Source organism: Eschrichtius robustus, chromosome 14 (assembly GCF_028021215.1).
Source record: "Eschrichtius robustus isolate mEscRob2 chromosome 14, mEscRob2.pri, whole genome shotgun sequence".
Taxonomy (NCBI): domain Eukaryota; kingdom Metazoa; phylum Chordata; class Mammalia; order Artiodactyla; family Eschrichtiidae; genus Eschrichtius; species Eschrichtius robustus.
The window spans coordinates 22,363,635-22,383,642 of record NC_090837.1 but is presented as its reverse complement, the minus strand read 5'-3'; the positions used below and the strand labels follow the sequence as shown (position 1 = coordinate 22,383,642).

Genomic DNA, 20,008 nt, shown 5'->3' with positions numbered 1-20,008 from the left:
ATTTTTTAAAAAATTGCAGGCCCATCCCACCCCCACTCCTGCTCCCTGCTCTCTTCTCCCCAGTGCCTTGTCCCTGTTGCAGCCCAGGAGCCACCTCTAGACTGTGAGCCTGGGAGCTGGCTCTGTTTTGTTCTCTGCTTTTTGCTCTTGGTTTGCAGTGCCAAAAGACACAGCACCCAGTAGGCTCCATGTCAATGTCAGCCGTTAGTTACTACTTCTAGGCATGGGCCTTCCTCACTCTGCAGTGGATGGAGGGGGCTGTGGAGAGGGTAGAGTGGGACCTGCACGACCTGGGTATTGGGGTAAGAGCCCACCTTTTGAAAGGTCATGAGGACTCAGTGAGATGATGCATGTGAGCAGCCTGCCACCAGGAGGTCAGGCACATAGTAGGTAACAAATGCCCCGATCCTTGAATGAGGGTATTCCCATAATAGTCATTGTTCAAATCCCGGCGCCACCAGCTACTCTCCTGACTCAGCCCAAGTTTGGGCACGAGTGTCCCTCATAGAGGTGACTCATTGGTTCCTTCAGGTCAAGGGTACACAGCTGGCCTGGCACACAGTAGGAGCTTTATTAAAGCTCTGAGCATCGGCTGTTGGTGGTGGTGCTTCCCCAAAGCAGCCCCGCCTGGACAGTGAGGCTGCTGCCCAGCCAGGCCTGGTGTCCCCGCCCAGCCGCAGCAGGGGCAGGATTTCCCGCTGGTCCCAGCCAGGTCCCTCCTCTGCAGTTTGAAAAGAAACCAGCGGGTCTTAACTCTCCAGAGCCAGGCTGCCGCCTAGCCTCTGCTGTTCATTCCATGCCCCACCCCGATAGCCAGAGGTGGTCCAGGACTGGCCTGTCCCCACTGCAGGGTATGGGCCGCAGCGTCAGAAACGTGGGCCTCAGCCACCCACCTACCCACCCCCAGCCTCAGTGTCCTCATCTGAGAAACGGATTCCCCTGAGGGTTAACAAAGAGCATTCGATAAGGAGCCAGTGGTTGAGTGGGGGTAAAACGAAGCCATCCTCCCCCTCCCCCAGGCCAGCGTTGCTGATAGGAAGCCCGCCACCCAAGGCTGGACGGCCTCATTTATCTGACCTAAGGAGGTCCACTCTGGCCGGAGGTGACTTGCATCCCCAGGCCCCTATCGCTTCCTGAGTTCGTCTTGGGAACTGCCCGTTTGTGCTCACCCGGGGAGGCCACTATCTGGGGAGGCAGAGCAACTAGAAACACCCAAACCCCTCCCCAGGAGACCAAGGAGGGTGGAGGGGACCGTGAGGACTAGCCTGGCTGGGGATGGGACTTCTGGGCTGGAAGGGTCGCCTGGGGGCAGTGGTCCCGCCTCCGCTCAGGGCTGGGCCGAGTCCCTGGCCCGCCCCGCATATGGAGACTCCAGCCCCTCCCCAGGCCGGGAACAGCGCGTCCCCTTTAAGAGAGCGCGGCCCCGCCCACCCCCTCCGGGCCGGATCCGAATTCCAGAGAGGCGGGGCGGAGACTGCAGGCAAGGAGGACTCGGTGGTGGGACAGGGATCTGCTGTAGCTCGGGCGGCGCCTCCCTGCGGCGGCCCGGCCCGGCTCCGGCCCTGCCGGGGCGATGCTCCCCGAGGCCGCGGGATGAGCCAGGTGAGCGCGGGGACCCCCAGCACCCACTGCCCGGCTCACACTGAAGGGGACCTGGCGGCGGCAGCCGCGGGCCTCTGTTCCCCAGGGCTGTGTGACCTTGGGCAGCCCCGCACCCTCTCTGGGCCGAAGCCCAGAGGACAGCCAGGACTGGCGAAGGCCCTTCTGAGTCCCGGCTCACAGGCACCAGCCTGGGGCGCTAGAGAGGTTCCTTGGAGAAGGCGGGGCCTGGCCCGGGCCAGCCGGTTGCCGGATCAGCAACGAGGGCAGGTCGGCCCGGCTCCGCCACCCACTGCTCTGTGACCTTAAGCGAGCTCTGCGCCTCAGTTTCCTCATCTGTAAAATGGAGATAATATCACTGCACGCTCAGACGTGGCCAAGGTCATTGCGATTACTTTACTACTGCTGCTGTTCTGTTAGAATGACACAGTCCTTACGGAAGGGGGGCTGAGGGAGGACCTGGGATCTTTCCGGAGGAAGTGGGATCGCCACCAGCCCTGAGCAGTCGACCTAACCCCTCTCTGAGGTCGGGACCGGGGTTCCTACTGTGAGTCCAGGGCCGTGGGCTACATCTGTCTAGGGCTCATCTCTTCACCTATCACAGGGGCAGTAAGGATGGGTGCCTCCCTGCCTGGGCGGGAGGACTCGGCCAAGTCCTTCAGTCCCCCCTCCCCCAAAGAACCAAGCAGCAAACACTTATGGACACTAAGTCATTTATAAAAATCATCCCATTAGTTCCTATGAGGAAGGTACTATTATTGTATCCATTTTGCAGACGGGAAAACTAAGGTGAAGAGTTTCTCACAGCCAGGGCTCAAACCCAGGCATTCGGTCTGAAACGACAGGCGGGTGCAGGTGGTCAGCGGCATAGCCTGTACTGAGCACCTGCTGGGTCCTCACAGCCATCCTGACCCGTGTCCCTGCCCACAGTGACTCGGCTGGCCTGGGCATGGCAGACCCCGTGGTGGGCATCGCGGGCTCGGCAGCCAAGAGCGTGCGGCCGTTCCGCTCAAGTGAGGCCTATGTGGAGGCCATGAAGGAGGACCTGGCCGAGTGGCTCAACGCCTTGTACGGCCTGGGTCTGCCCAGCGGTGGCGATGGCTTCCTGACGGGGCTGGCCACGGGCACCACCCTGTGCCAGCATGCCAATGCCGTCACCGAGGCCGCCCGCGCGATGGCCGCCGCCCACCCAGCCCGTGGGGTAGCCTTCCAGGCACACAGCGTGGCACCCGGCTCCTTCATGGCCCGAGACAATGTGGCCACCTTCATCGGCTGGTGCCGCGCAGAGCTGGGTGTGCCCGAAGTGCTCATGTTCGAGACCGAGGACTTGGTGCTGCGAAAGAACGAGAAAAGCGTGGTGCTGTGCCTGCTGGAGGTGGCGCGGCGCGGGGCCCGCCTCGGCCTGCTGGCCCCTCGCCTTGTGCAGTTCGAACAGGAGATTGAGCAGGAGCTGCGCGCCGCGCCCCCGGCCCCCAACGCCCCCAGTGCCGGGGAGGACGCTGCCACCGCCGCTGCTGCTGCTGCTGCCGAGATCGCCACCGCCCCGGGGGCTCCCGCCCGCGGGCCCCGCATGACACCCAGCGACCTGCGCAACCTTGACGAGCTGGTGAGTCCCCGAGTGCGCATGCCCGGCGGCCTGGCTTCCTCTCCCTTTACCCAGGGACCAGACAGCAGGGTGGTGCCTGCAACCTCCGGGGGCCTATCCTCGTATCTGCAGGACAGCCTGCCCCATGGAAAGAGTGCTTATGTTGAGCACCAAGTGGATACCTGGCCCCAAGGAGTTGAGCAGGCCCAGAGAGGGAGAGGTGCTGGGTGAGGTCACAGGGCCCAGAACGGCCTGGGAGAAAACTCGGGCTCCATTGCACGATCTCCCTGCTTCCTTTCTGTGGTAACCATGCACCAGATGAGTGCTAGGTGTTCCTTCATCCTGGGGGCCGCGTGATTTGAGCCCCTCCTGTATGCCCTCCCTGCGCTTAGCTGCTAGACATTTGCATTCACACTATCACTGAGCTCGAGGTTGAATGGGTGCCTGTGTTGTTCGGTCCTGGGCAAGGGGCTTGGCACACAGTAGGTGCTCAGTGAGTGCCTAGGGAAGCTCCCAGGGGCTCTGCAGGTCCCTTCTCCTCCCCAGGGCCCTGCACATGTCACTTATCTGGGAAACCCAGCCTGGACTAGCTGCTGTTACTGGGAGCTGAAGTCCTTTCAGGAGCTGCAGGATTAGTTCTACCCTGAGCATAGGAGGTGCCAGCCCATGACCCCCGCTCCCTCCTCCTCTTCCTGGGACCTAGGTGTCCCTAACACCCCCACAGCCGGGCCAAGAGTTTCCTTCTTATCAGGAGGTTAGGACATGATGTGCCCGTCCTGGAGGCGGGTAGCCGGATGGCTGTGGGCAGAGGCTGCCACCCCACCCCATCCTGGGCCAGGGTCACCAGAGGCTCCACCTGCTCATTTTCTCAGCAGCTCCGCTGTGGGCAAGGAGGCGGGCGGGCCGCCCACACAGCCAGCCTGGCAGCTCCCGGCCTGGGGGAGCATGTGGGCAGATGTGTGCTAGCTGGGCGGGTGGCCTGGTGTGCACATTGGTGTATGCGTGTGCCCCACATGTCTGTGGCACTCCTGCCTCCTCCCCAAACCTGGCCTCTCTGTGGGTCTCAAATTCATGTCTGTGAAGTGGGCGAGGGGGAGTGAGGACTCCCCCAGGGCTCAGGGACTTCCAGGATGTGCCTTGTTGGGGTCCCAGGCCCTGGCCCAACCACAGTCCCTCCATCTTTTCCTAGTCAGCTCCCTGACCCCTGGTAGCCAAAGGGGAAGGAGAGCTTCCAGAAGGACTTACTTCCTTCTGACCCTGGAGTTGCTGACATCGGGCCCGGGGAGGAGTGACCTGACCCCTGACCTCCAGCCTCTCTCTGGCCTCAGGTGAGAGAGATCTTGGGGCGCTGCACCTGCCCAGACCAGTTTCCCATGATCAAAGTCTCGGAGGGAAAATACCGCGTGGGAGACTCCAGTCTGCTCATCTTTGTGCGGGTGAGAGCCAGGGGCTACCCGAGCAGGTGGCAGCCTGGGAGGTGGGGGGGACAGGCCGTGACCTGCCCACGCCGGGCTCCCACAGGTGCTGAGAAGCCACGTGATGGTGCGCGTGGGCGGTGGCTGGGACACGCTGGAGCACTACCTGGACAAGCACGACCCCTGCCGCTGCTCCTCCACGGGTCAGTGCCCACGGCGGGGGTGGGGGGGGCAGGCACCTCTGTGGCCCCACCTCTCATGCGCCGCCCGTCCTCTCTCCCTGCAGCCCACCGCCCACCCCAGACGAGGGCCCGCACCTTCTCCCCGCAGCGGGTGTCGCCCACCCGCAGCCCCCGAGCTGGTAGCCCAGCCCCCGGGGGTGAGCGCAGGGGCTCCCGCCCGGAGGTGACACCCATTAGCTTACGCAGCTCGAAGGAGGGGCCCGAGACCCCGCTCAGGTGAGAAACAGGAGGACACGGGGTGAGGGGTCCAGGGGGTGGGGGTGGGGGCGCCCGCTCTGGCCTGGATGACTGTGCTCCAGTGACTCACACCCTGGGAAAAGTTCGGGGAGGGGGGGCGGGCGGGGGCGGGGCGGCGGGCCTGGCTTCCCGTCTCCATGGCAACCCAACCAAACGAACAACACAGCTGGGCGGGCCTTGGGGGCTGGGTGGCGGCCAGTCCAACCCTGCTTCCCGCTGGCCTGCCCAGGAAACCGGAGGCCCGGGGAGGGGGAGCTTAGGGCCTTACTTCTTCTGCTGCCTTGGGGCGGCGGGGGTGGCCCTGGCTGCAGGAAGCTGTGGCAGAGCCTCTCACTTCTCCCTGGAAGTCCCCAGGGCAACAGACACCCTTGGCACCCCCGTCACCACACCACAGGTGCCTTCCCCACCGCCCCCCAACCACGCGGCTGCTGGTTCCTTACTCTCCCTGCCCTTTCTGCACGCCAGTCCCCTCCGCGTTGCCCCAGCTCTCTCTCTTGCTCCCCTGCCCCAGGGTCCGGGACCAGCTGCCCCCCCATCCCCGCTCCCGCCGCTACTCCGGGGACAGCGATTCCTCAGCCTCCTCAGCCCAGAGCGGCCCCCTTGGTGCCCGCAGTGAAGACTCAGGCACTGGCCCCCGACGGGAACGGCCCAGCCGGCGGGTGACCACAGGCACTCCGGCCTCCCCGAGACGCCCCCCCGCCGCGCGCAGCCAGTCCCGAGACCGGCTGGATCGGGGGCGGCCGCGTGGGGCCCCAGGAGGTAGGGGAGGCAAGCTGTTGGGCCCCAGCCCTGCCCGGCGGGCCCGGAGCCAGAGCCGTGAAGAGCAGGCTGTGCTGCTGGTGCGTCGGGACCGAGATGGGCAGCACTCGTGGATGCCACGGGGCAGGAGCAGCCCCCAGACTCCCCGTGCCCACAGCCCCGCAGGCCCCCGGCCTCCCCGGGTCCCCATCTCCAGTCCAGAGTTGAGCACCACCCCAGCCAGTGTCTTCCGCACCCCCCTGCAGCTTGACCCAAAGCAGGAGCAGCAACTATTCCGGCGCCTGGAAGAGGAGTTCCTGGCCAATGCCCGAGCCCTTGAGGTTGCTGCTGGCGGGACCCCCACTGGACCAGCCCCTGACCTGGTTCGGGCCCCAGACCCTCCAGCTCCTGACTCAGCCTACTGTTCCTCCAGCTCCTCCTCTTCGTCCCTCAGCGTCCTGGGTGGCAAGTGTGGCCAACCCGCAGACTCTGGCAGGATGCCCAATGGGCTGCCCGGGCCCCGAGGCCCAGCTCTGTCCAGCTCTTCCGATGAAGGCAACCCCTGCCCCGGTGTAGGGGGCCCACCAGATGCACCTGGGAGCCCCATGGCCGGCCCAGAGCCCCTGAGGACCTGGGCACGAGGCCGGATGGACACACAGCCAGACCGAAAACCCTCACGCATCCCCACACCGAGGGGCCCCCGCCGCCCATCTGGACCCAGGGAGACCAGGGCCTGGCATGCCCTGCACTCAGTCAGCCCAAGGGCTGAGCCGGATTCCTGGATGTGATGGACCAGCCCAGCTGCCCCCAGTCCCCCATTCCTTCTCCTTTTCCTTTGTGGCCTTAACCCCTCTGCATCAGGGAGCCCCCCCCCCCCCCCCCCCCCGCCTCTTGGGGATCAGACCTCATGGGACCAGACCCCTTGGGACCACATGGCACAATGGGACCTCTGTTGTACATTCCGGTTGGGGGATGAGCATTGCTATTTAATTACTAATATTATTGAATGCCTTAGAGGGGGCTGGGCCAGCCCAATAAGGACCCTTCCTGAGGTCCTGTGGCCCTGCAGAGCCTGACAGTAAAGTTTTGTTCCAGCTGCTTGTGTCTGCTTCTTGGGGACTCAGCCTTGGGGCCATCACACCCATTTGGGGGCCCTCATTACAGGTTGGGATTCTGGAGTTAATTGCCAGGGGGCAATGCCTTGCAGCCCTGACCTCTAGGTTTAAGATTATCCTGCCATCCAGAAGTGCCAGGTGCACTTGAGTTGTTTCCCCCTTTATTTCCTCCTGAGAGGTGGGATTTAACTGTTTGTCCAATGAAACTCCAAGAGCAGTCTGAGAGCTTCCAATCAGATGCATAACCAAGTCCCTTCCATCCAATGGGATCGTGACCCAATGAGGTCCCAGAAAGGACTGTCCAATGGGGCCTAGCTGGGTCCAATGAGATTCAAAGAGAAGCCTGTCGCCCAGGAGACTGGGTGGGAGCGTTCCTCAGCCAATCAGGGAGGAGACTGTCCTGTCCAATCCGAGAGAAGTTGGGCAATCTCGTCCAATCCAGGTCCCCAGTTGTTCCAGTCAAATGGAGGACCCCTCCCCGCCATCGGCGGTGTCGTCCAATTCGATCACATGAGGCTGCAGCGCGCCGGATGCAGCGCCCCCTGCAGGCGCAGAGCCGGATGCGCAGGGCGTGCGCGCACCAAAGCGCAGCGCAGCAGCTCGCGGAAGAGACGCAGCACGTGCCAATTGTACTTGGCTGAGCACTCGAGGTATCCACAGCGCCAGCCCCTGCGCACTAGCGCAGCCAGTGCGCGCCGAGGCCCGAACCGCAGCCGCTGCCGGTCCCGCTTGTTGCCCACCACAAGGATGGGCGCCTCGGGTGCGCCCGCCGGTCTGGGGGCCAAATGGGGAAGAGGGTCGCGGTGCCACGGACCCCATGGCCGGAGAATCCCCCCAAGTGGGTATATACATTCCCCTCTTGCGGCCAGAGACCCCCCCCCAGCAAATACCAGAACCACAAAGACACAAAGAGCCAGGCCTAAAGACCGCACAGGGCTAGAGACCAGGCCCAGAAGGCCTGAGACCAGGCCCAAGATGGCGGAAGAACGCCCTCACTCACCTCGGACAAAGGCCTGGCCAGACCCGCAAACAGTCCCCTCCGCCGCGCCGCTCACCTACCTGGTGTCCGCGATGCGCTGCCGCAGCGCCTTCACATAGTCGAAGCTGTCTGGGCTGCAGATATCATAGACGAGCACGAAGGCGTCCGTGTCCTGCAAGCTCCAGTCTTTAGGGTCCGGCCACTCCTGGGGGCGGGAGGCCAGAATTTGCCGGAGTCCCCCCTTCCCACTCTCCCATGCCCAGGCCTCCTGCAGGGGCCTTGACGCTAAACCCACAGTTCATGCTCAGGCCTTGGCCAACCTCATCCTCGTCTGTGTGCCCTCTCTCCCAAGCTCCCTGGGCCCTACTGTCCTCACGGCCGCTGGGGTATGAATTTTAAAACTGTGCCTGAAGCCGGTCAGCCCCCAACCCTCCTTCACTCTAGGTCTCCTCTCCCCTCACTCCTATCTTCTTCCTCCTCCTCCAGTTTCCCACAGTTCAACTCGGGGCAAACCCCGCCCCTCCCCAGACCCCCTCCTTGGTAGTTACGCCTCAGCCTAATTCCAAAGCCCTCGGCCGGTGTTCCCCTAGCCCGCGGAGACCACTAATTAGCGGCAGCTGTACACGTTTAGGCCTTCGGCCTAAGCACATGCTGCTCTTCCCACCTGGAATGCTTCCACCACTTCTTTTCATCAAAATTTCACTCATCCTTCCAGGTTTAGCCCAAATGCCACCCCCTCCAGGAAGCCCTGCTTAATCCTGCCTGCTCTTTCCTCTTCACCTCTCGAAGGCATCAGCTCCAAGGATTCAAAGTCTGTCCTGGACTTTGCAAAATTACTAGAAGAGTCTTTGCTTCAGGTCACAGGAATGAGGGAGCAGAGAATGATCCGCCTAGAAAGTACACCCCTATGTCTGGCTTCAACCTCTCCCACTGTGGCTCTGCTCAAGGCCCCAGACCCACAACGCTCACTCTCAGGGAGGCAGGACCATGCTCCCCCACGCACGGATCCCCACCCACCAGCGGAGGCAGGCAAACAGAGAGGCAACTTAAGCGAGCTAGAAAAAGCCACCTTGCAAACTCGTCGGGTCTCGGGCCTGATTTGGGGGCAACTTCAGGCCAGCAGAAGGGGTGAGACACAAACGCCAGGACACACATTCACCCTTCGGCCCATGAACACAGTCGGGCACCCCTGGGCCGTCCACGCGGACACGCACGTGTGTACCGAGCACCCACACACATGCTGTCACACGCCCCTGCCCACTCCTCGAGCTGCTACCTCTAGCCCCCCGGGGCTCTGACCGGGGCCAGCACCGTCGCCGTCGCGGATGCTCAGGTCGTAGACGGCGCCGTCGAGCAGCACCGCGGGCCGGTAGAGGCGCGGCCCGTCCGTGGGCCGGTGGCGCTCGGGGTAGTCACCGAACAGGAACTGGCGGATGATGGCTGTCTTGCCCACGCCCGGGGCGCCCAGCACCGCCACCCGCAGGCTGCCCCCCATGGCCCGCGCGTGCTGCCGCGCCCCGCGCTAAGAAGCCTCATGGGCCGGCGCCGCTCGGCGCGCGCCGCGCGCCCTACCCCGTGCGCCCCGGCCCCGCCGCTTTCCTCATCGCCCCTCGGAGCACCCGGGGCCCAGGGAGGCCAGGCCGGAGGACGCAACTGGCGGTGGGAGGGCAGACAGACAGCCGAGCAGGCCGACGGAAGACGTGCGAGCAGCTCCGGCGGGTGCCAAGCTCGGGAGAGAACAGACAGAGCGCGCCGCGCACAGACACGGCCTCCTCCCGCAGCGCGACTGGAGGCGCCGCCCGCAGCGCGGGGCACCGAGGTCGGACCCCCTTGCCGCTCGGGTCCCGCGGCGGAGAGGGGCGCTGGGGGCGGCGCTGCCTCTCGGCGCCTCCGTCCCTCTGTCCTTCTCTCGCTCCGGCGCCCGGAGTCGCCGCCCCAGCCAGCGGCGCGAGGAAGCGAGTGAGCGGAGCCTCCCGGAGGCGGCGATGAGGTAACCGCCTGCCTGCCCGCCCCTCCCACCTCCCCCCTACCCGCCCGGGACGCCCCTCCCGGGAAGGGTCGCGGGAAGGTGACTGGGACTCGGGGAGCCCGGGGAGGGACCCAGCCCCCTCTGCGTTCCGCACTCCTGTCACCCGCTCCAAAATAGAAGTCCCTTCCCGCCCACATCCTTGTCCCCTCCTCCAAACACCGCTCCCCCAAGCTGGCTCCTCACAAATCCGGCCCGCTGGAGTCAGGGCGCCCGGGTCGGATCCGGCCCAGCTGTGTGACCTTGGGCGAGTTGCCGCACTGCGCCGGCTCTGCTCCACATCCATCAAAGGCAGACACCTTTTCTTGAGAACCTACTACGTGCGAAGCCCTATACTAAGATACGTGATCCTTGAATCAAAGCCTCAACCTGGTGTCTCTGAGAGAGGAAAAGAAAACTAAGGCTGGAGAGGGGACTCTCCGAGGTAGGGGGGCAGTGGGTGGCCCCTGACCCACCACCCTGCGGTCTCCTCTGAGGAGCTCTCCCACCTCCCTCCTGACCACAGGGGTAAATGGCCAGCACTAAATAACATGTCAAATGGCATCATGGAGGGGGGCGTGGGACAGAGGGTGCTGAACCCGGTATGCACCAGGTCCCAGCAGCTCAGCCCCAAATCCCTGTCCCAACAATGCTGAAAGATCCAGAAATTGGTCGACACCACCTTCATCATGGCTAAGGCCAAGTTTTCTAAGTCTCCACTGTAGCTTCCCTCAAACCCTGCAGCCTCCACGCCAGATTCCCAGAGCCCAAATCCCTCCCTGGAGCTGGCGGGAAGCTCCTTCCCCATCAGGGCTTGGGAAGTCTGGGTTTACCGGCCCCATTCTCTGCCTCTGCTTGCCTACCCCCTACAGTGGGGGGCTCCCACATCTCTGATGCCCAGGTACTGGGTGAAATGCACAGGCATGTCTGTTTCTGCACTGAACAAGGGTTTTTCTTATCTGTCTTCAACAAACATCCCCAATCTTACTGCTTGCCAGGATGCTGAGATAGATTTTTTTTAAAGTCCTGCCTTAAGAGAGAACGTTCTAGGGATGGGATGCGGGAATTGTAAGAGCACAGACAACATGCCCACCCCAGCCTGGGAGAAGTGGGAGAGGGAGAAGGAGCTGAGTCTTGAAGTGGGGAATGGGGTTCATCCTCCTGGGAGCAGGCGATGGTACCTGGATCAGGGATATGGGTCTGCTTTCACTCTTCTTCTCAGCCACTAGGGAGAGCAGAGCCAGAGTTGTGGCTACATCTGGCAGGTGTTCCAGGTCTTCAGGCCCAGTGAGTGGGGACCCTTGGCTTTATCTTACTTTCCTGCTGTGATTTTTCCCCTCACCCGATTTCCCCTCTGACTTTTTAACTTTTCAGGCATCTGGGTTTTGTAAGCTGCCTCAGTTCCTTTGGGGAACAAGGCAGGGAGTAAATAAACTAGGCACCCCCTTCCCAGTTGGCACTCAGCAGGGTGTGGGGCTGACATCATTATGGTCTTCCTTGGGGCACTCGGGACCAACCCCTGCCTGGAGCACCCTCCCGCCCACACTTGGGAGCCAGCTCTGGGTGTCCTTACCCTGGAAACCTTCCTTGCTTCACTTTCTGACAGAGCGCCCTATTCTTGGGTAGGGCTTCTTTGGGAACCACAAACAGGGCTGTGTGTGAGGCATCTCTGGGCCCCAGCGTGTGGTTTTTGGAGTGATGGAAGACACTCTGGACAGAGTATGTCCAAAAGCTCCCACAAAGTCGTGCACACTCCACAGGGGTGACACATTCCCAAGGGAACTCTCCCATCAGTATCACTAGCAGCTGTTCCCATTTATCAAGGACCTGTGGGGAATTCCCTGGAGGTGCAGCGGTTAGGACTCCAAGCTTCCACTGCAGGGAGCATGGGTTCGATCCCTGGTCGGGGAACTAAGATCCCACAAGCCACAAGGTGTGGCCAAAAAAAAAAATAAAAAAAAGGACCTGTGATGTGCCAAGCCTTGACTGTAGCCTGTAGCTGTGCTCATTGAGGCTCAAAGGGATGAGCAGGAAAGTGGCAGCACAGGGACCAGAACCCAGGACCTTAGGCCACTGAAGCTGACTTTCTGAGAAGCCCAACTTCACTGGGGCTCAGAGACCAGAAGGGCTTCAGGAGGAGGTCAGCTGGAGCCTGTGGCCCTGTAGGGAGGGACTCTGAGGAAGCCCCTGTCACTGTGGGAGCTGAGCTGAGACAGGAGTGGGCCGCCCAGGGCCAGGCTTCCCAAAGACTAGCTAGCCAGAGAACTCGGGCTGCCTGTCGGCCGCTGCCTGACATTTGCCCAAAAGGTTTCTTCCCATCCAGCCTGATTCCAGCCCTTCTCTGGGGTTGAGCACCGTGGACCACGTCCAGCTCCCAGGGGTATTTGCTCTGGACTCCTCTTGCCCAGCCATCTGCGTCAGTCCACTGACCATTAATCATAGTCTTTCCTGCCTGTTAATCACTTGTCCCAGCTTAACTCACTCCCCCAGAGTCCTGATGGGGGAAACCCTTACCACTTGGATGCCTCATGCATGGTGGGTCCTTGGTGGCCATCGTAAGACTGCCCATTGATTGTAGCCCGTCAGCCCTTTGAATGCCATGGGGTTTTATAACCATCAGGACACAAGGAGGCAGCATAGGGCAGGGCTTCCAGGCCTCTGGAGTGAGACCTCTAGGGTTTGAAACCGCCTCCCTGGAGGGGTGTCATCTGTACAAGTTATTTAAACTCTCTGAACCTCAGTTTCCTTCAAAGGGGATAATAATGGTCTTGACTTCATATAGTTGTTGTGGGATGAAATGAGATGATACAAAGAGGAAAACAAGACAATTTAGTAAGGCTGGTGGGGGGACTAAGTTTGTACATATAAAATAATTTCATTTTATATGCTAGTTTACAAACTATAACGGAGGCATATGTGTGTACACACAGGTAAGTATGTAGACAGGTATTTCCTAGTTCTGTCTGCCAAAAGGGCCTAGAAGTGCCACCCCAAGAGCAACAAACACACCCAGCACCCAGATCTTGGTTTTTAATTCTGTTCTCCAGGCTCCCTGGAAAATGGCTGATGCTAGGGTTGGAGCAGGACAAATAAAAGATGAGCCTGGAGCATCTTATAGTATTGGAAAGTAAGGAAGTGATCAAAAGAAACCAAAGGATGGGGGCATGTCAAAGGGACACAGAGCCTACTTGAAAGAGCTCCCAATAGCCAAAGCTTAAAAAATTTAAGTAACAAAATAAATAATGCACTTTTGGATTAAACCCAAATTATAAAATAAATATCCATGAGTCCAAACTGATATAAAATGATTGAATTAATACATAAATGCAGGAGAAGAAACAAATTTTCCTTACAGAAGAATTCCAAACATTTTATGTAGCTGCTCCCTGCCCCCACGCTCTTTCCCGAGTGTAGGCTGCACTTCGTGACTTGCTTCTGAAGAACAGAGTGTGGAAAGGGGAGAAAGTAACTTTGCAGTGGAGACCACTGGAAACACTACCTCGGCCATGTGATCCAGGCTGATGTGACGGCGATAACTCACGTTGATAGCGTGGACCCCTGATACGATGGGACGAGAAGGGCGCCTCCCTGATCTCCTTCCTAAAAACCTGTAACCCCAGTCTAACCGTGAGAAAAACATCAGACAGACCCAAGTTGAGGGACAGTCTACAAAATACCTGACCAGCACTCCTCGGAATGGTTAAGGTCATGACAAACAAAGTCTCAGAAACTGTCACAGACCTAAGGAGACTCAGGAAACATGACAACCACATGGAACGTGGGATCTGGGAACAGAACGAGGACATGAGTGGGAAAACTAGTGAAAACTGAATAAAGTCTGGAGTTTAGTTTTAAAATTATATGTTATATAATTTGTTATTTATTTTATATTATAAATATATATTATTCTTATTCTTGTGTATTATATATTAATAAACATATTTACATCATAAACATATTATATATATAGAAAAGAACGGAAAAGATCCCATTTACAAAAGGAACAAAAAAATAGAAAAAACTCATGTATCTATGAAGAATAAATGTGCATGCAAGAATTTTTTTTTTTCTGGCACACCACAGCTTGCAGGGATCAAACCCAGGCCCTGGCAGTGAAAGCACCGAGTCCTAACCACTGGACTGCCAGGGAGTTCCCCATGCAAGAACTTTTAAATGAAGAAAACTTAAAAGGTTATAGGGGACTTCCCTGGTGGAGCAGTGGTTAAGAATCCACCTGCCAATGCAGGGGACACGGGTTCAATCCCTCGCCCGGGAAGATCCTACATGCTGCGGAGCAACTAAGCCCGTGCACCACAACTACTGAGCCTGTGCTCTAGAGCCTGTGCTCCACAACAAGAGAAGCCACCGCAATGAGAAGCCCGTGCACAAAATGAAGAGCAGCCCCCGCTCGCCGCAACTAGAGAAAGCCCACGCGCAGCAACAAAGACCCAACGCAGCCAAAAATAAATAAAATAAATAAATTTATTAAAAAAAAAAAGTTATAGAGACGTAAAAGAAAGCATGAAACAATGGAAAGGCATCTACTCCTATATTTGGATGTACAGATTAATATTATTATTATTTGTTTTGGGGTTTTTAAAAATTTATTTTATTTATTTGTTTGTTGTTCCGTGGCATGTGGGATCTTCCCAGACCAGGGCTTGAACCCGTGTCCCTTGTGTTGGCAGGCAGATTCTTAACCACTGCGCCACCAGGGAAGTCCAGATTAATATTATTAATATTATTATCCTCACATCATTTTGAGGATGTCAATTCTCCATAAGTTAATATAAACATTTGATGTGATCCAAATAAAAATAATACCATCATTAAAAAAAAAAAAGAAACTTAGTTCTAAAGTTCAAATGGGACCAAAAGGGTGAATAAGAGGGTACTATAAATTATGAAAATATAAAGGTACTTTTTAAAAAACTCAGTGGTGAGGAGTTCTCTGGTGGCCTAGTGGTTAGGATTCTGGACTTTCACTGCCATGGCCTGGGTTCAATATCTGGCTGGGGAAGATCCCGCAAGCCACACGATACAGCCAAACAAAAACAAAAACAAACAAAAACAAACGCAATGACCAATGTAAAGACAAATTCTCTGGTACTGAACAGAGTCCAGAAAAGCACTGATATATATGTGGAAATTTAGTATATGATACAAATGATATTTCAGATCTGTGGGGAAAAGATGAATTATCCAGTAAATGGTGTGGAAACAACTAGGTAACCATCTGGGAAAAGAAAGTTGAATCCCTACCTCGTTCCTAACATAAAGCCCACATGGAACAGGCTCAAAATGCAAAAACTGAGATGAGACAAGCACTGGAAAGAAAGAAGAGATTAGGACTTCCCTGGTGGTGCAGTGGTTAAGAATCCACCTGCCAAAGCAGGGGACACGGGTTCAAACCCTGGTCCAGGAAGATGCCACATGCTGCAGAGCAACTAAGTCCGTGCGCCACAACCACTGAGCCTGAGCTCTAGAGCCCGCGAGCCACAATTACTGAGCCCGCGTGCCACAACTACTGAAGCCCACGTGCCTAGAGCCCGTGCTCCGCAACAAGAGAAGCCACTGCCACGAGAAGCCCGCGCACCGCAACGAAGACCCAACACAGCCAAAAATAAATAAATTTATAAAAAAAAAAAAAAAAAAGGAAGAAGAGATTAAAGGAAGACAATGCCCAACACAATTTCAGCATGGAAAAGTAAAAACAGTAACAAAATGGGGAGAAATAATGACAAATCGGAAAGAAAAGGACCAATAACCATATCAAAAAAGGGCAACAAATATGAAAACGGCTCACAGAAAAGGACACACAAATGGCTCGAAAACACACGAACGGAGGCATGTTTAAAACACAGTAAGGTACAGTTTTTTGCCCGTCACTTAAACACACCGCGATACGCTGAGTGTGTGAGGGTGTGGGGAAACAGGCGTCACATTCCTGGTTGGTGGGGCTGTAAACTAGAGAAGTTTTAGCAGTAGCTATCAAAATGATGCACACACCTACCTTCGACCCAGCAATTTCAGTCTGAGGAATTCACCGACATGAAAATGTATGTTCTTTGCAGTATCAGTTGCACCAACACCACCAAAGACACAATTAAGAGGACATCACGGCGAGGACTGGTTCATCATGGTGCCTCCATTCAATGGAAAACCACATGGCTGTCATATAAAGGCATGAGGCCGCTCTCTATAATGGGCTAATAATGGAAAAGTCTCCAAGATACAAGTACGATGCAGATCGGGGTGTATTCCATGCTACTCTTTGTGTATAAAAAGGGAAAAAATCGTATTAGACACATTGAGTCTCTTTGGAAGGTAACATTGGTCCCTTTAGGGAGAAGAATGAGAAGGAGGAATATTTCACTTCTATATTCTTTTTGCCTTTTGGATTTTGAACCATGTGAATGCATTACCTTTTCAAAACAAGAACTAAAATTTAAAATGTGAAATGCTTATACCCTCTGGTCCAGCAATTCTGGGGCTAGATCCTATAGCTGCATTTGTGTCTATGAGCAAGGATGTCTAGAAAGATATTCACTGCACCTTTGCTTGGAGTCGCAGATGGAAACAGCCAGAATGTCCATCTGCAGACACCAGCCCATCTGCACAAGAAATTCCAAGGTGGCTCTATTTGTACCGATAGGTAAATAAAGCAAAGTGCTGGTAGCGTCTAGGGTGTGCTATTTATTTAGTAAACAACTCCCTGGATTTGCTTTATACAGGCACAGAATTATTCCTGGAAAACCAAAATGTAGCAACAAACTTTGCCTCTAGGGAGGAAAAAAAGAACTGAGGAAGTGTGGAAGGGAGAACTTTATCCTTTGTGTGACTGATCTCACCATGGTCCAGAATCACTCTCTCCATAAAACAAACCACTAGTTGAAGATAAAAAAAATGCTCAATGAGGTCACGCCGCAGGACTTGGCAGGGTGTCTGGCACACAGGGAACCCATCAGGCCCCTGGGTGTTTGTTGGACCCTCTCAAATAACTGGTTGCTGTGTTGAATTCCCCGACTGGCTGGGAAGGCTCAGGACCCTGGAGAATCTTCCGCAAGATGCCAAGGCCCCTGAGAAGCATCGGGAGCTGAGAATAAGGACGCCTGAGCACACCGGGAAGAGCACATGAGGGGTAGGAGGCACGTGATGGGTGTCACTGGGGTGAGGGAGGGACAGGAAAGCTGGAGAGGTACAAAATCATGGTAAGTTTCCTCCCACAACCGCCTGAGGCCTGAGCACACGAACCCAAGGTGTCCGATGACGGTCCAAGGGCCTCTGTCCGGCCAGGACAGCCTTCCTCATTGGCACTTCCCCCTCACCTCAGGGGCTTGGTCCTGGGCCTCATCATCGCCCCACTGGGGACAGCAGTGCACTCACAAGGCTGGGTGGGCGCTGGGCCTCAGCAGGTCAGGACGGCAGGTGACAGGGCAGGCTGCGGTGAGTCCACAGACGGAGGGGACTCCAGCTGCGTTTGTGTGGGGCCTTCTGAGCCGGACACTTTCAGGTGAGGCGAGAACTGGGGTTGTGCAGTCAGGGGCCTTGGTTGGTTCTAGACTCTGGGGTCCCAGGGCAGTATGGTGACACCCCAGGGGTCAGAGGTGGGGCAGTGGAAGGCCAGGCGCCCCTGCCAATGCCCTTCCTCCAGCCCTGGCAGCTGGGACAGCAGTGTGTCCGGCATGGGCAGGGTGCAGGGAGTGGCCATGACAAGAAGGGGCTGAGGGCCCACCAGCCACGAGGCACTGAGAACCCACTGGCAGCTCTGCCCACAGAGCCCTGCCCAGGGTCCCCCCACCTCCCTCCCCACCCCGGGAGCCAGGCCAGTGCCAGAACTGGGGCCACATGGGGTGTCCCTGGTGGTGGCTGGGGAGGCCGCTGCAGATGCAGGGCGGGGAACAGCCCGCCCAGACAGGCCTGGTGCTGGGCCTCCCTGCCGCACCCAGGAGCTGAGGAAAACCAAGATGGGCTCGGCCCTCCCAGCATCTAAAGTCAAGATGGCATGGGCTGGGGTAGAGCTGGGGTCAAGGGTGGGAGAGGTGCTGGGAGACCAGCAGGCCTCAGCAGGCAGTTTCCAAGGACAAGAGAGGGAAAGGTACTGTCAGCAGGGCTAGGGAGGGGCTGACAGCTCAAGCCCTTGAGCCCTTGACCCTGGACCCCAGGAGATCCAGGACCCTGCCCAGAAGAGCCTCAGGACCTGACACACTGGCCAGGGACACACTTGATGTCATCATTTTTATTCACTTTCTCTTTTTGAAAATAAGAGTAAACATACAATATATAGTCTCTATTTATATATATTAGGCATCGTTACTGCAGGGCTCAAGAAAACCGTCCTCAACCACTTGGAAGCAGTTTTTAATTCTGACATTTGGTGGAAGAGGAAAAAAGTGTCCGTGATTGCCAAAAGCAGAATCTTTATTATTAAACAGCAGTTAACAGGAAAACCTAATGCTCTGTCAGACACAACTGAAACTTGGGAGGCCAGGAGGGGGGCAGCAGATGCCAAGGAGAAACCCCAGACAGGATGCACCCCGCTTGCCCACATGCCCCACCTCTCAGCCGTGTCTCCGCTCCAGGAACCCCGGGCACACCGAGGAATATATCAGAGGCAGAGCCCGTCCTCGCGGGCAAGAGGGGGAGCGGGCGTGCGTGTCTGCCAGGGGAGCAGGAGCCCAGGAGGGGTTCTGGGAGCTTCTGCCTGGTCTTCCCCGAGCGGCTCAGTGCTCGAGAGGGTGGGGTTGTAGGTCCTGGGAGCCCCAGGCCCTGACAGAGCAGCTCTCCTGGTACCCAGTGGACCCTCCACACACGCCAGGACGCCTGCCAGGGCCCGTCCCAAGAGAGGGGCAGTGGGGAGGGCACCACCAAGAGAGACTAACACCACCCCAAGAGAGACTGGGGCAGGGGGCTTCCTGGGCTGGGAGCCTGGGGAGGGAACTGTGTGCTCGCCCTCAGGTGCTGGGAAAAGCAAGAGAAGAACCCTGGATCTCGCCATCCAGCTCTTGTGCCGCTCTGGCTCCTGTGGTCCCCTCCTCACCTGACGCTAAACATCAGCAGCAATGGAAAGAGGGGGTTCTCAAGCACGGGAGTATCCCGAGGACCCGGGCAGGCCCTACTGTCAGGACCAGGGAAGCCTGTGGGTGCCAGGAGCCTCGCCCGGCCCCTCCCGGGAGAAGGAGGTGCTGCCACCTCCCAGGGGGCTCCTCGACGCGGCTGGTGGAAGGCTGGAGCGGATGCTGGATGGGGCCTCAGTTCTTGAGGATGGTCTCGTAGGCCTGGTACACGTGCTGGGACACCTCCGGTGCTCGGCACTTCAGGGACAGCTGCAGGGAGAGAGGGGTCAGGGGACAGGGAGCGCTCATTCCCGGAGCTCCTGTCCAGGGCCGGGAAGGAACAGGCGGGGAAGGCAGAGGAGGGAACCAGATGGGAGAGGGTGGTGCGCACACGTGGCCTGGTGGCAGCAGCGGCTGGGGCAGCTGTGTGGTGTAGGCGAGGGGGCGGCCGTCGCAGCCAGCCGGGTGGGGACCAAATTTACTCGCAGCCCACACGCCTGCTGTCCGCCCGCCACCGTGGCCCTCTGCTGCGTGAATCACGAGCCCGAGGCTGCCAGGCAGTGCTGGCCGCACCCTGCAGAGCTGCCAGGCCCCCCACAGCCCATGGAGGGCGGAGGAGGTTTGGGGCCGGGAGGGAGGCCATGGGGACGCTGGGTGGTCTTTCTGGTTTCCTGCACAGGAAGCAGGCACGCCAGACTTGGCTCGGCTCTAACTGCGGGAAGAGCCTGGAGAGCCCCAGCAGCGGAGACAAGCGCAGCCACCCCTCCTGCCAACATCACCGCTCTGAAGGGGGCCGTTGGGAAGGGGGAGGGGCACGTGGTGCTCTAGCAGTCAGGGCCCCAGTCTCCTCCGAAGGGCTCTGTGCACACTGACTGTGGGAAGTGAAGGCACCAGGCTGAGGAGCACAGGGCAGCCTATCCTCCTGCCTGCAGCCTGCATGCGTGTCTGCCCGGCTCTGGGGGGCAGCGGGGTGAGGCCAACTCAGGAGAGCCGGGCCAAGAGATGGGGTGTGCGAGGTATGGCTGGGAGGATGGAGG

At 58.1% G+C, this 20,008-nt stretch overlaps 3 protein-coding genes across 4 annotated transcripts in view; 1 reads left to right on the top strand and 2 right to left on the bottom strand.

Moving 5' to 3' along the window:
* The first annotated feature begins 1,472 nt into the window (after nt 1-1,472).
* GAS2L1 (growth arrest specific 2 like 1) lies at nt 1,473-6,914 on the top strand. The gene is made up of 6 exons (XM_068563496.1): nt 1,473-1,602; nt 2,530-3,205; nt 4,513-4,620; nt 4,706-4,802; nt 4,886-5,057; nt 5,590-6,914. The coding sequence occupies exons 2-6, from the start codon at nt 2,549-2,551 to the stop codon at nt 6,602-6,604; spliced, it is 2,049 nt and encodes a 682-aa protein (XP_068419597.1). The 5' UTR covers nt 1,473-1,602; nt 2,530-2,548; the 3' UTR covers nt 6,605-6,914.
* A 229-nt stretch (nt 6,915-7,143) lies between these two features.
* RASL10A (RAS like family 10 member A) lies at nt 7,144-9,405 on the bottom strand. Its single transcript, XM_068563497.1, has 3 exons — nt 9,187-9,405; nt 7,991-8,115; nt 7,144-7,705 (listed from the first exon to the last, which is right to left on the bottom strand). The coding sequence occupies exons 1-3, from the start codon at nt 9,403-9,405 to the stop codon at nt 7,438-7,440; spliced, it is 612 nt and encodes a 203-aa protein (XP_068419598.1). The 3' UTR covers nt 7,144-7,437.
* Nucleotides 9,406-18,318: 8,913 nt separating this feature from the next.
* The window catches only part of AP1B1 (adaptor related protein complex 1 subunit beta 1), a 52,100-nt gene continuing 50,410 nt past the window's right edge, over nt 18,319-20,008 (bottom strand). Inside the window, exon 20 of one of the 2 annotated variants that reach the window (XM_068562527.1) lies at nt 18,319-19,241. In XM_068562527.1, the coding sequence (XP_068418628.1) occupies nt 18,952-19,241 (290 nt within the window). In that variant the 3' untranslated portion in view covers nt 18,319-18,951. The remainder of the gene's footprint in view (nt 19,242-20,008) is intronic. The other variant, XM_068562528.1, reaches the window with a different exon arrangement.

Excerpts from the sequence above, each read along its gene's own strand:
- GAS2L1 (XM_068563496.1), top strand. The coding sequence starts at position 2,549 with ATGGCAGACCCCGTGGTGGGCATCGCGGGCTCGGCAGCCAAGAGCGTG. Across the intron at positions 3,206-4,512 it reads TGCGCAACCTTGACGAGCTG|GTGAGAGAGATCTTGGGGCG; the intron begins GTGAGTCCCCGA and ends CTCTGGCCTCAG. Across the intron at positions 4,621-4,705 it reads GTCTGCTCATCTTTGTGCGG|GTGCTGAGAAGCCACGTGAT; the intron begins GTGAGAGCCAGG and ends GGGCTCCCACAG.
- RASL10A (XM_068563497.1), bottom strand. The coding sequence starts at position 9,405 with ATGGGGGGCAGCCTGCGGGTGGCGGTGCTGGGCGCCCCGGGCGTGGGC. Across the intron at positions 8,116-9,186 it reads AGAGCCCCGGGGGGCTAGAG|GAGTGGCCGGACCCTAAAGA; the intron begins GTAGCAGCTCGA and ends TCCCGCCCCCAG. Across the intron at positions 7,706-7,990 it reads CAGCGCATCGCGGACACCAG|ACCGGCGGGCGCACCCGAGG; the intron begins GTAGGTGAGCGG and ends TTTGGCCCCCAG.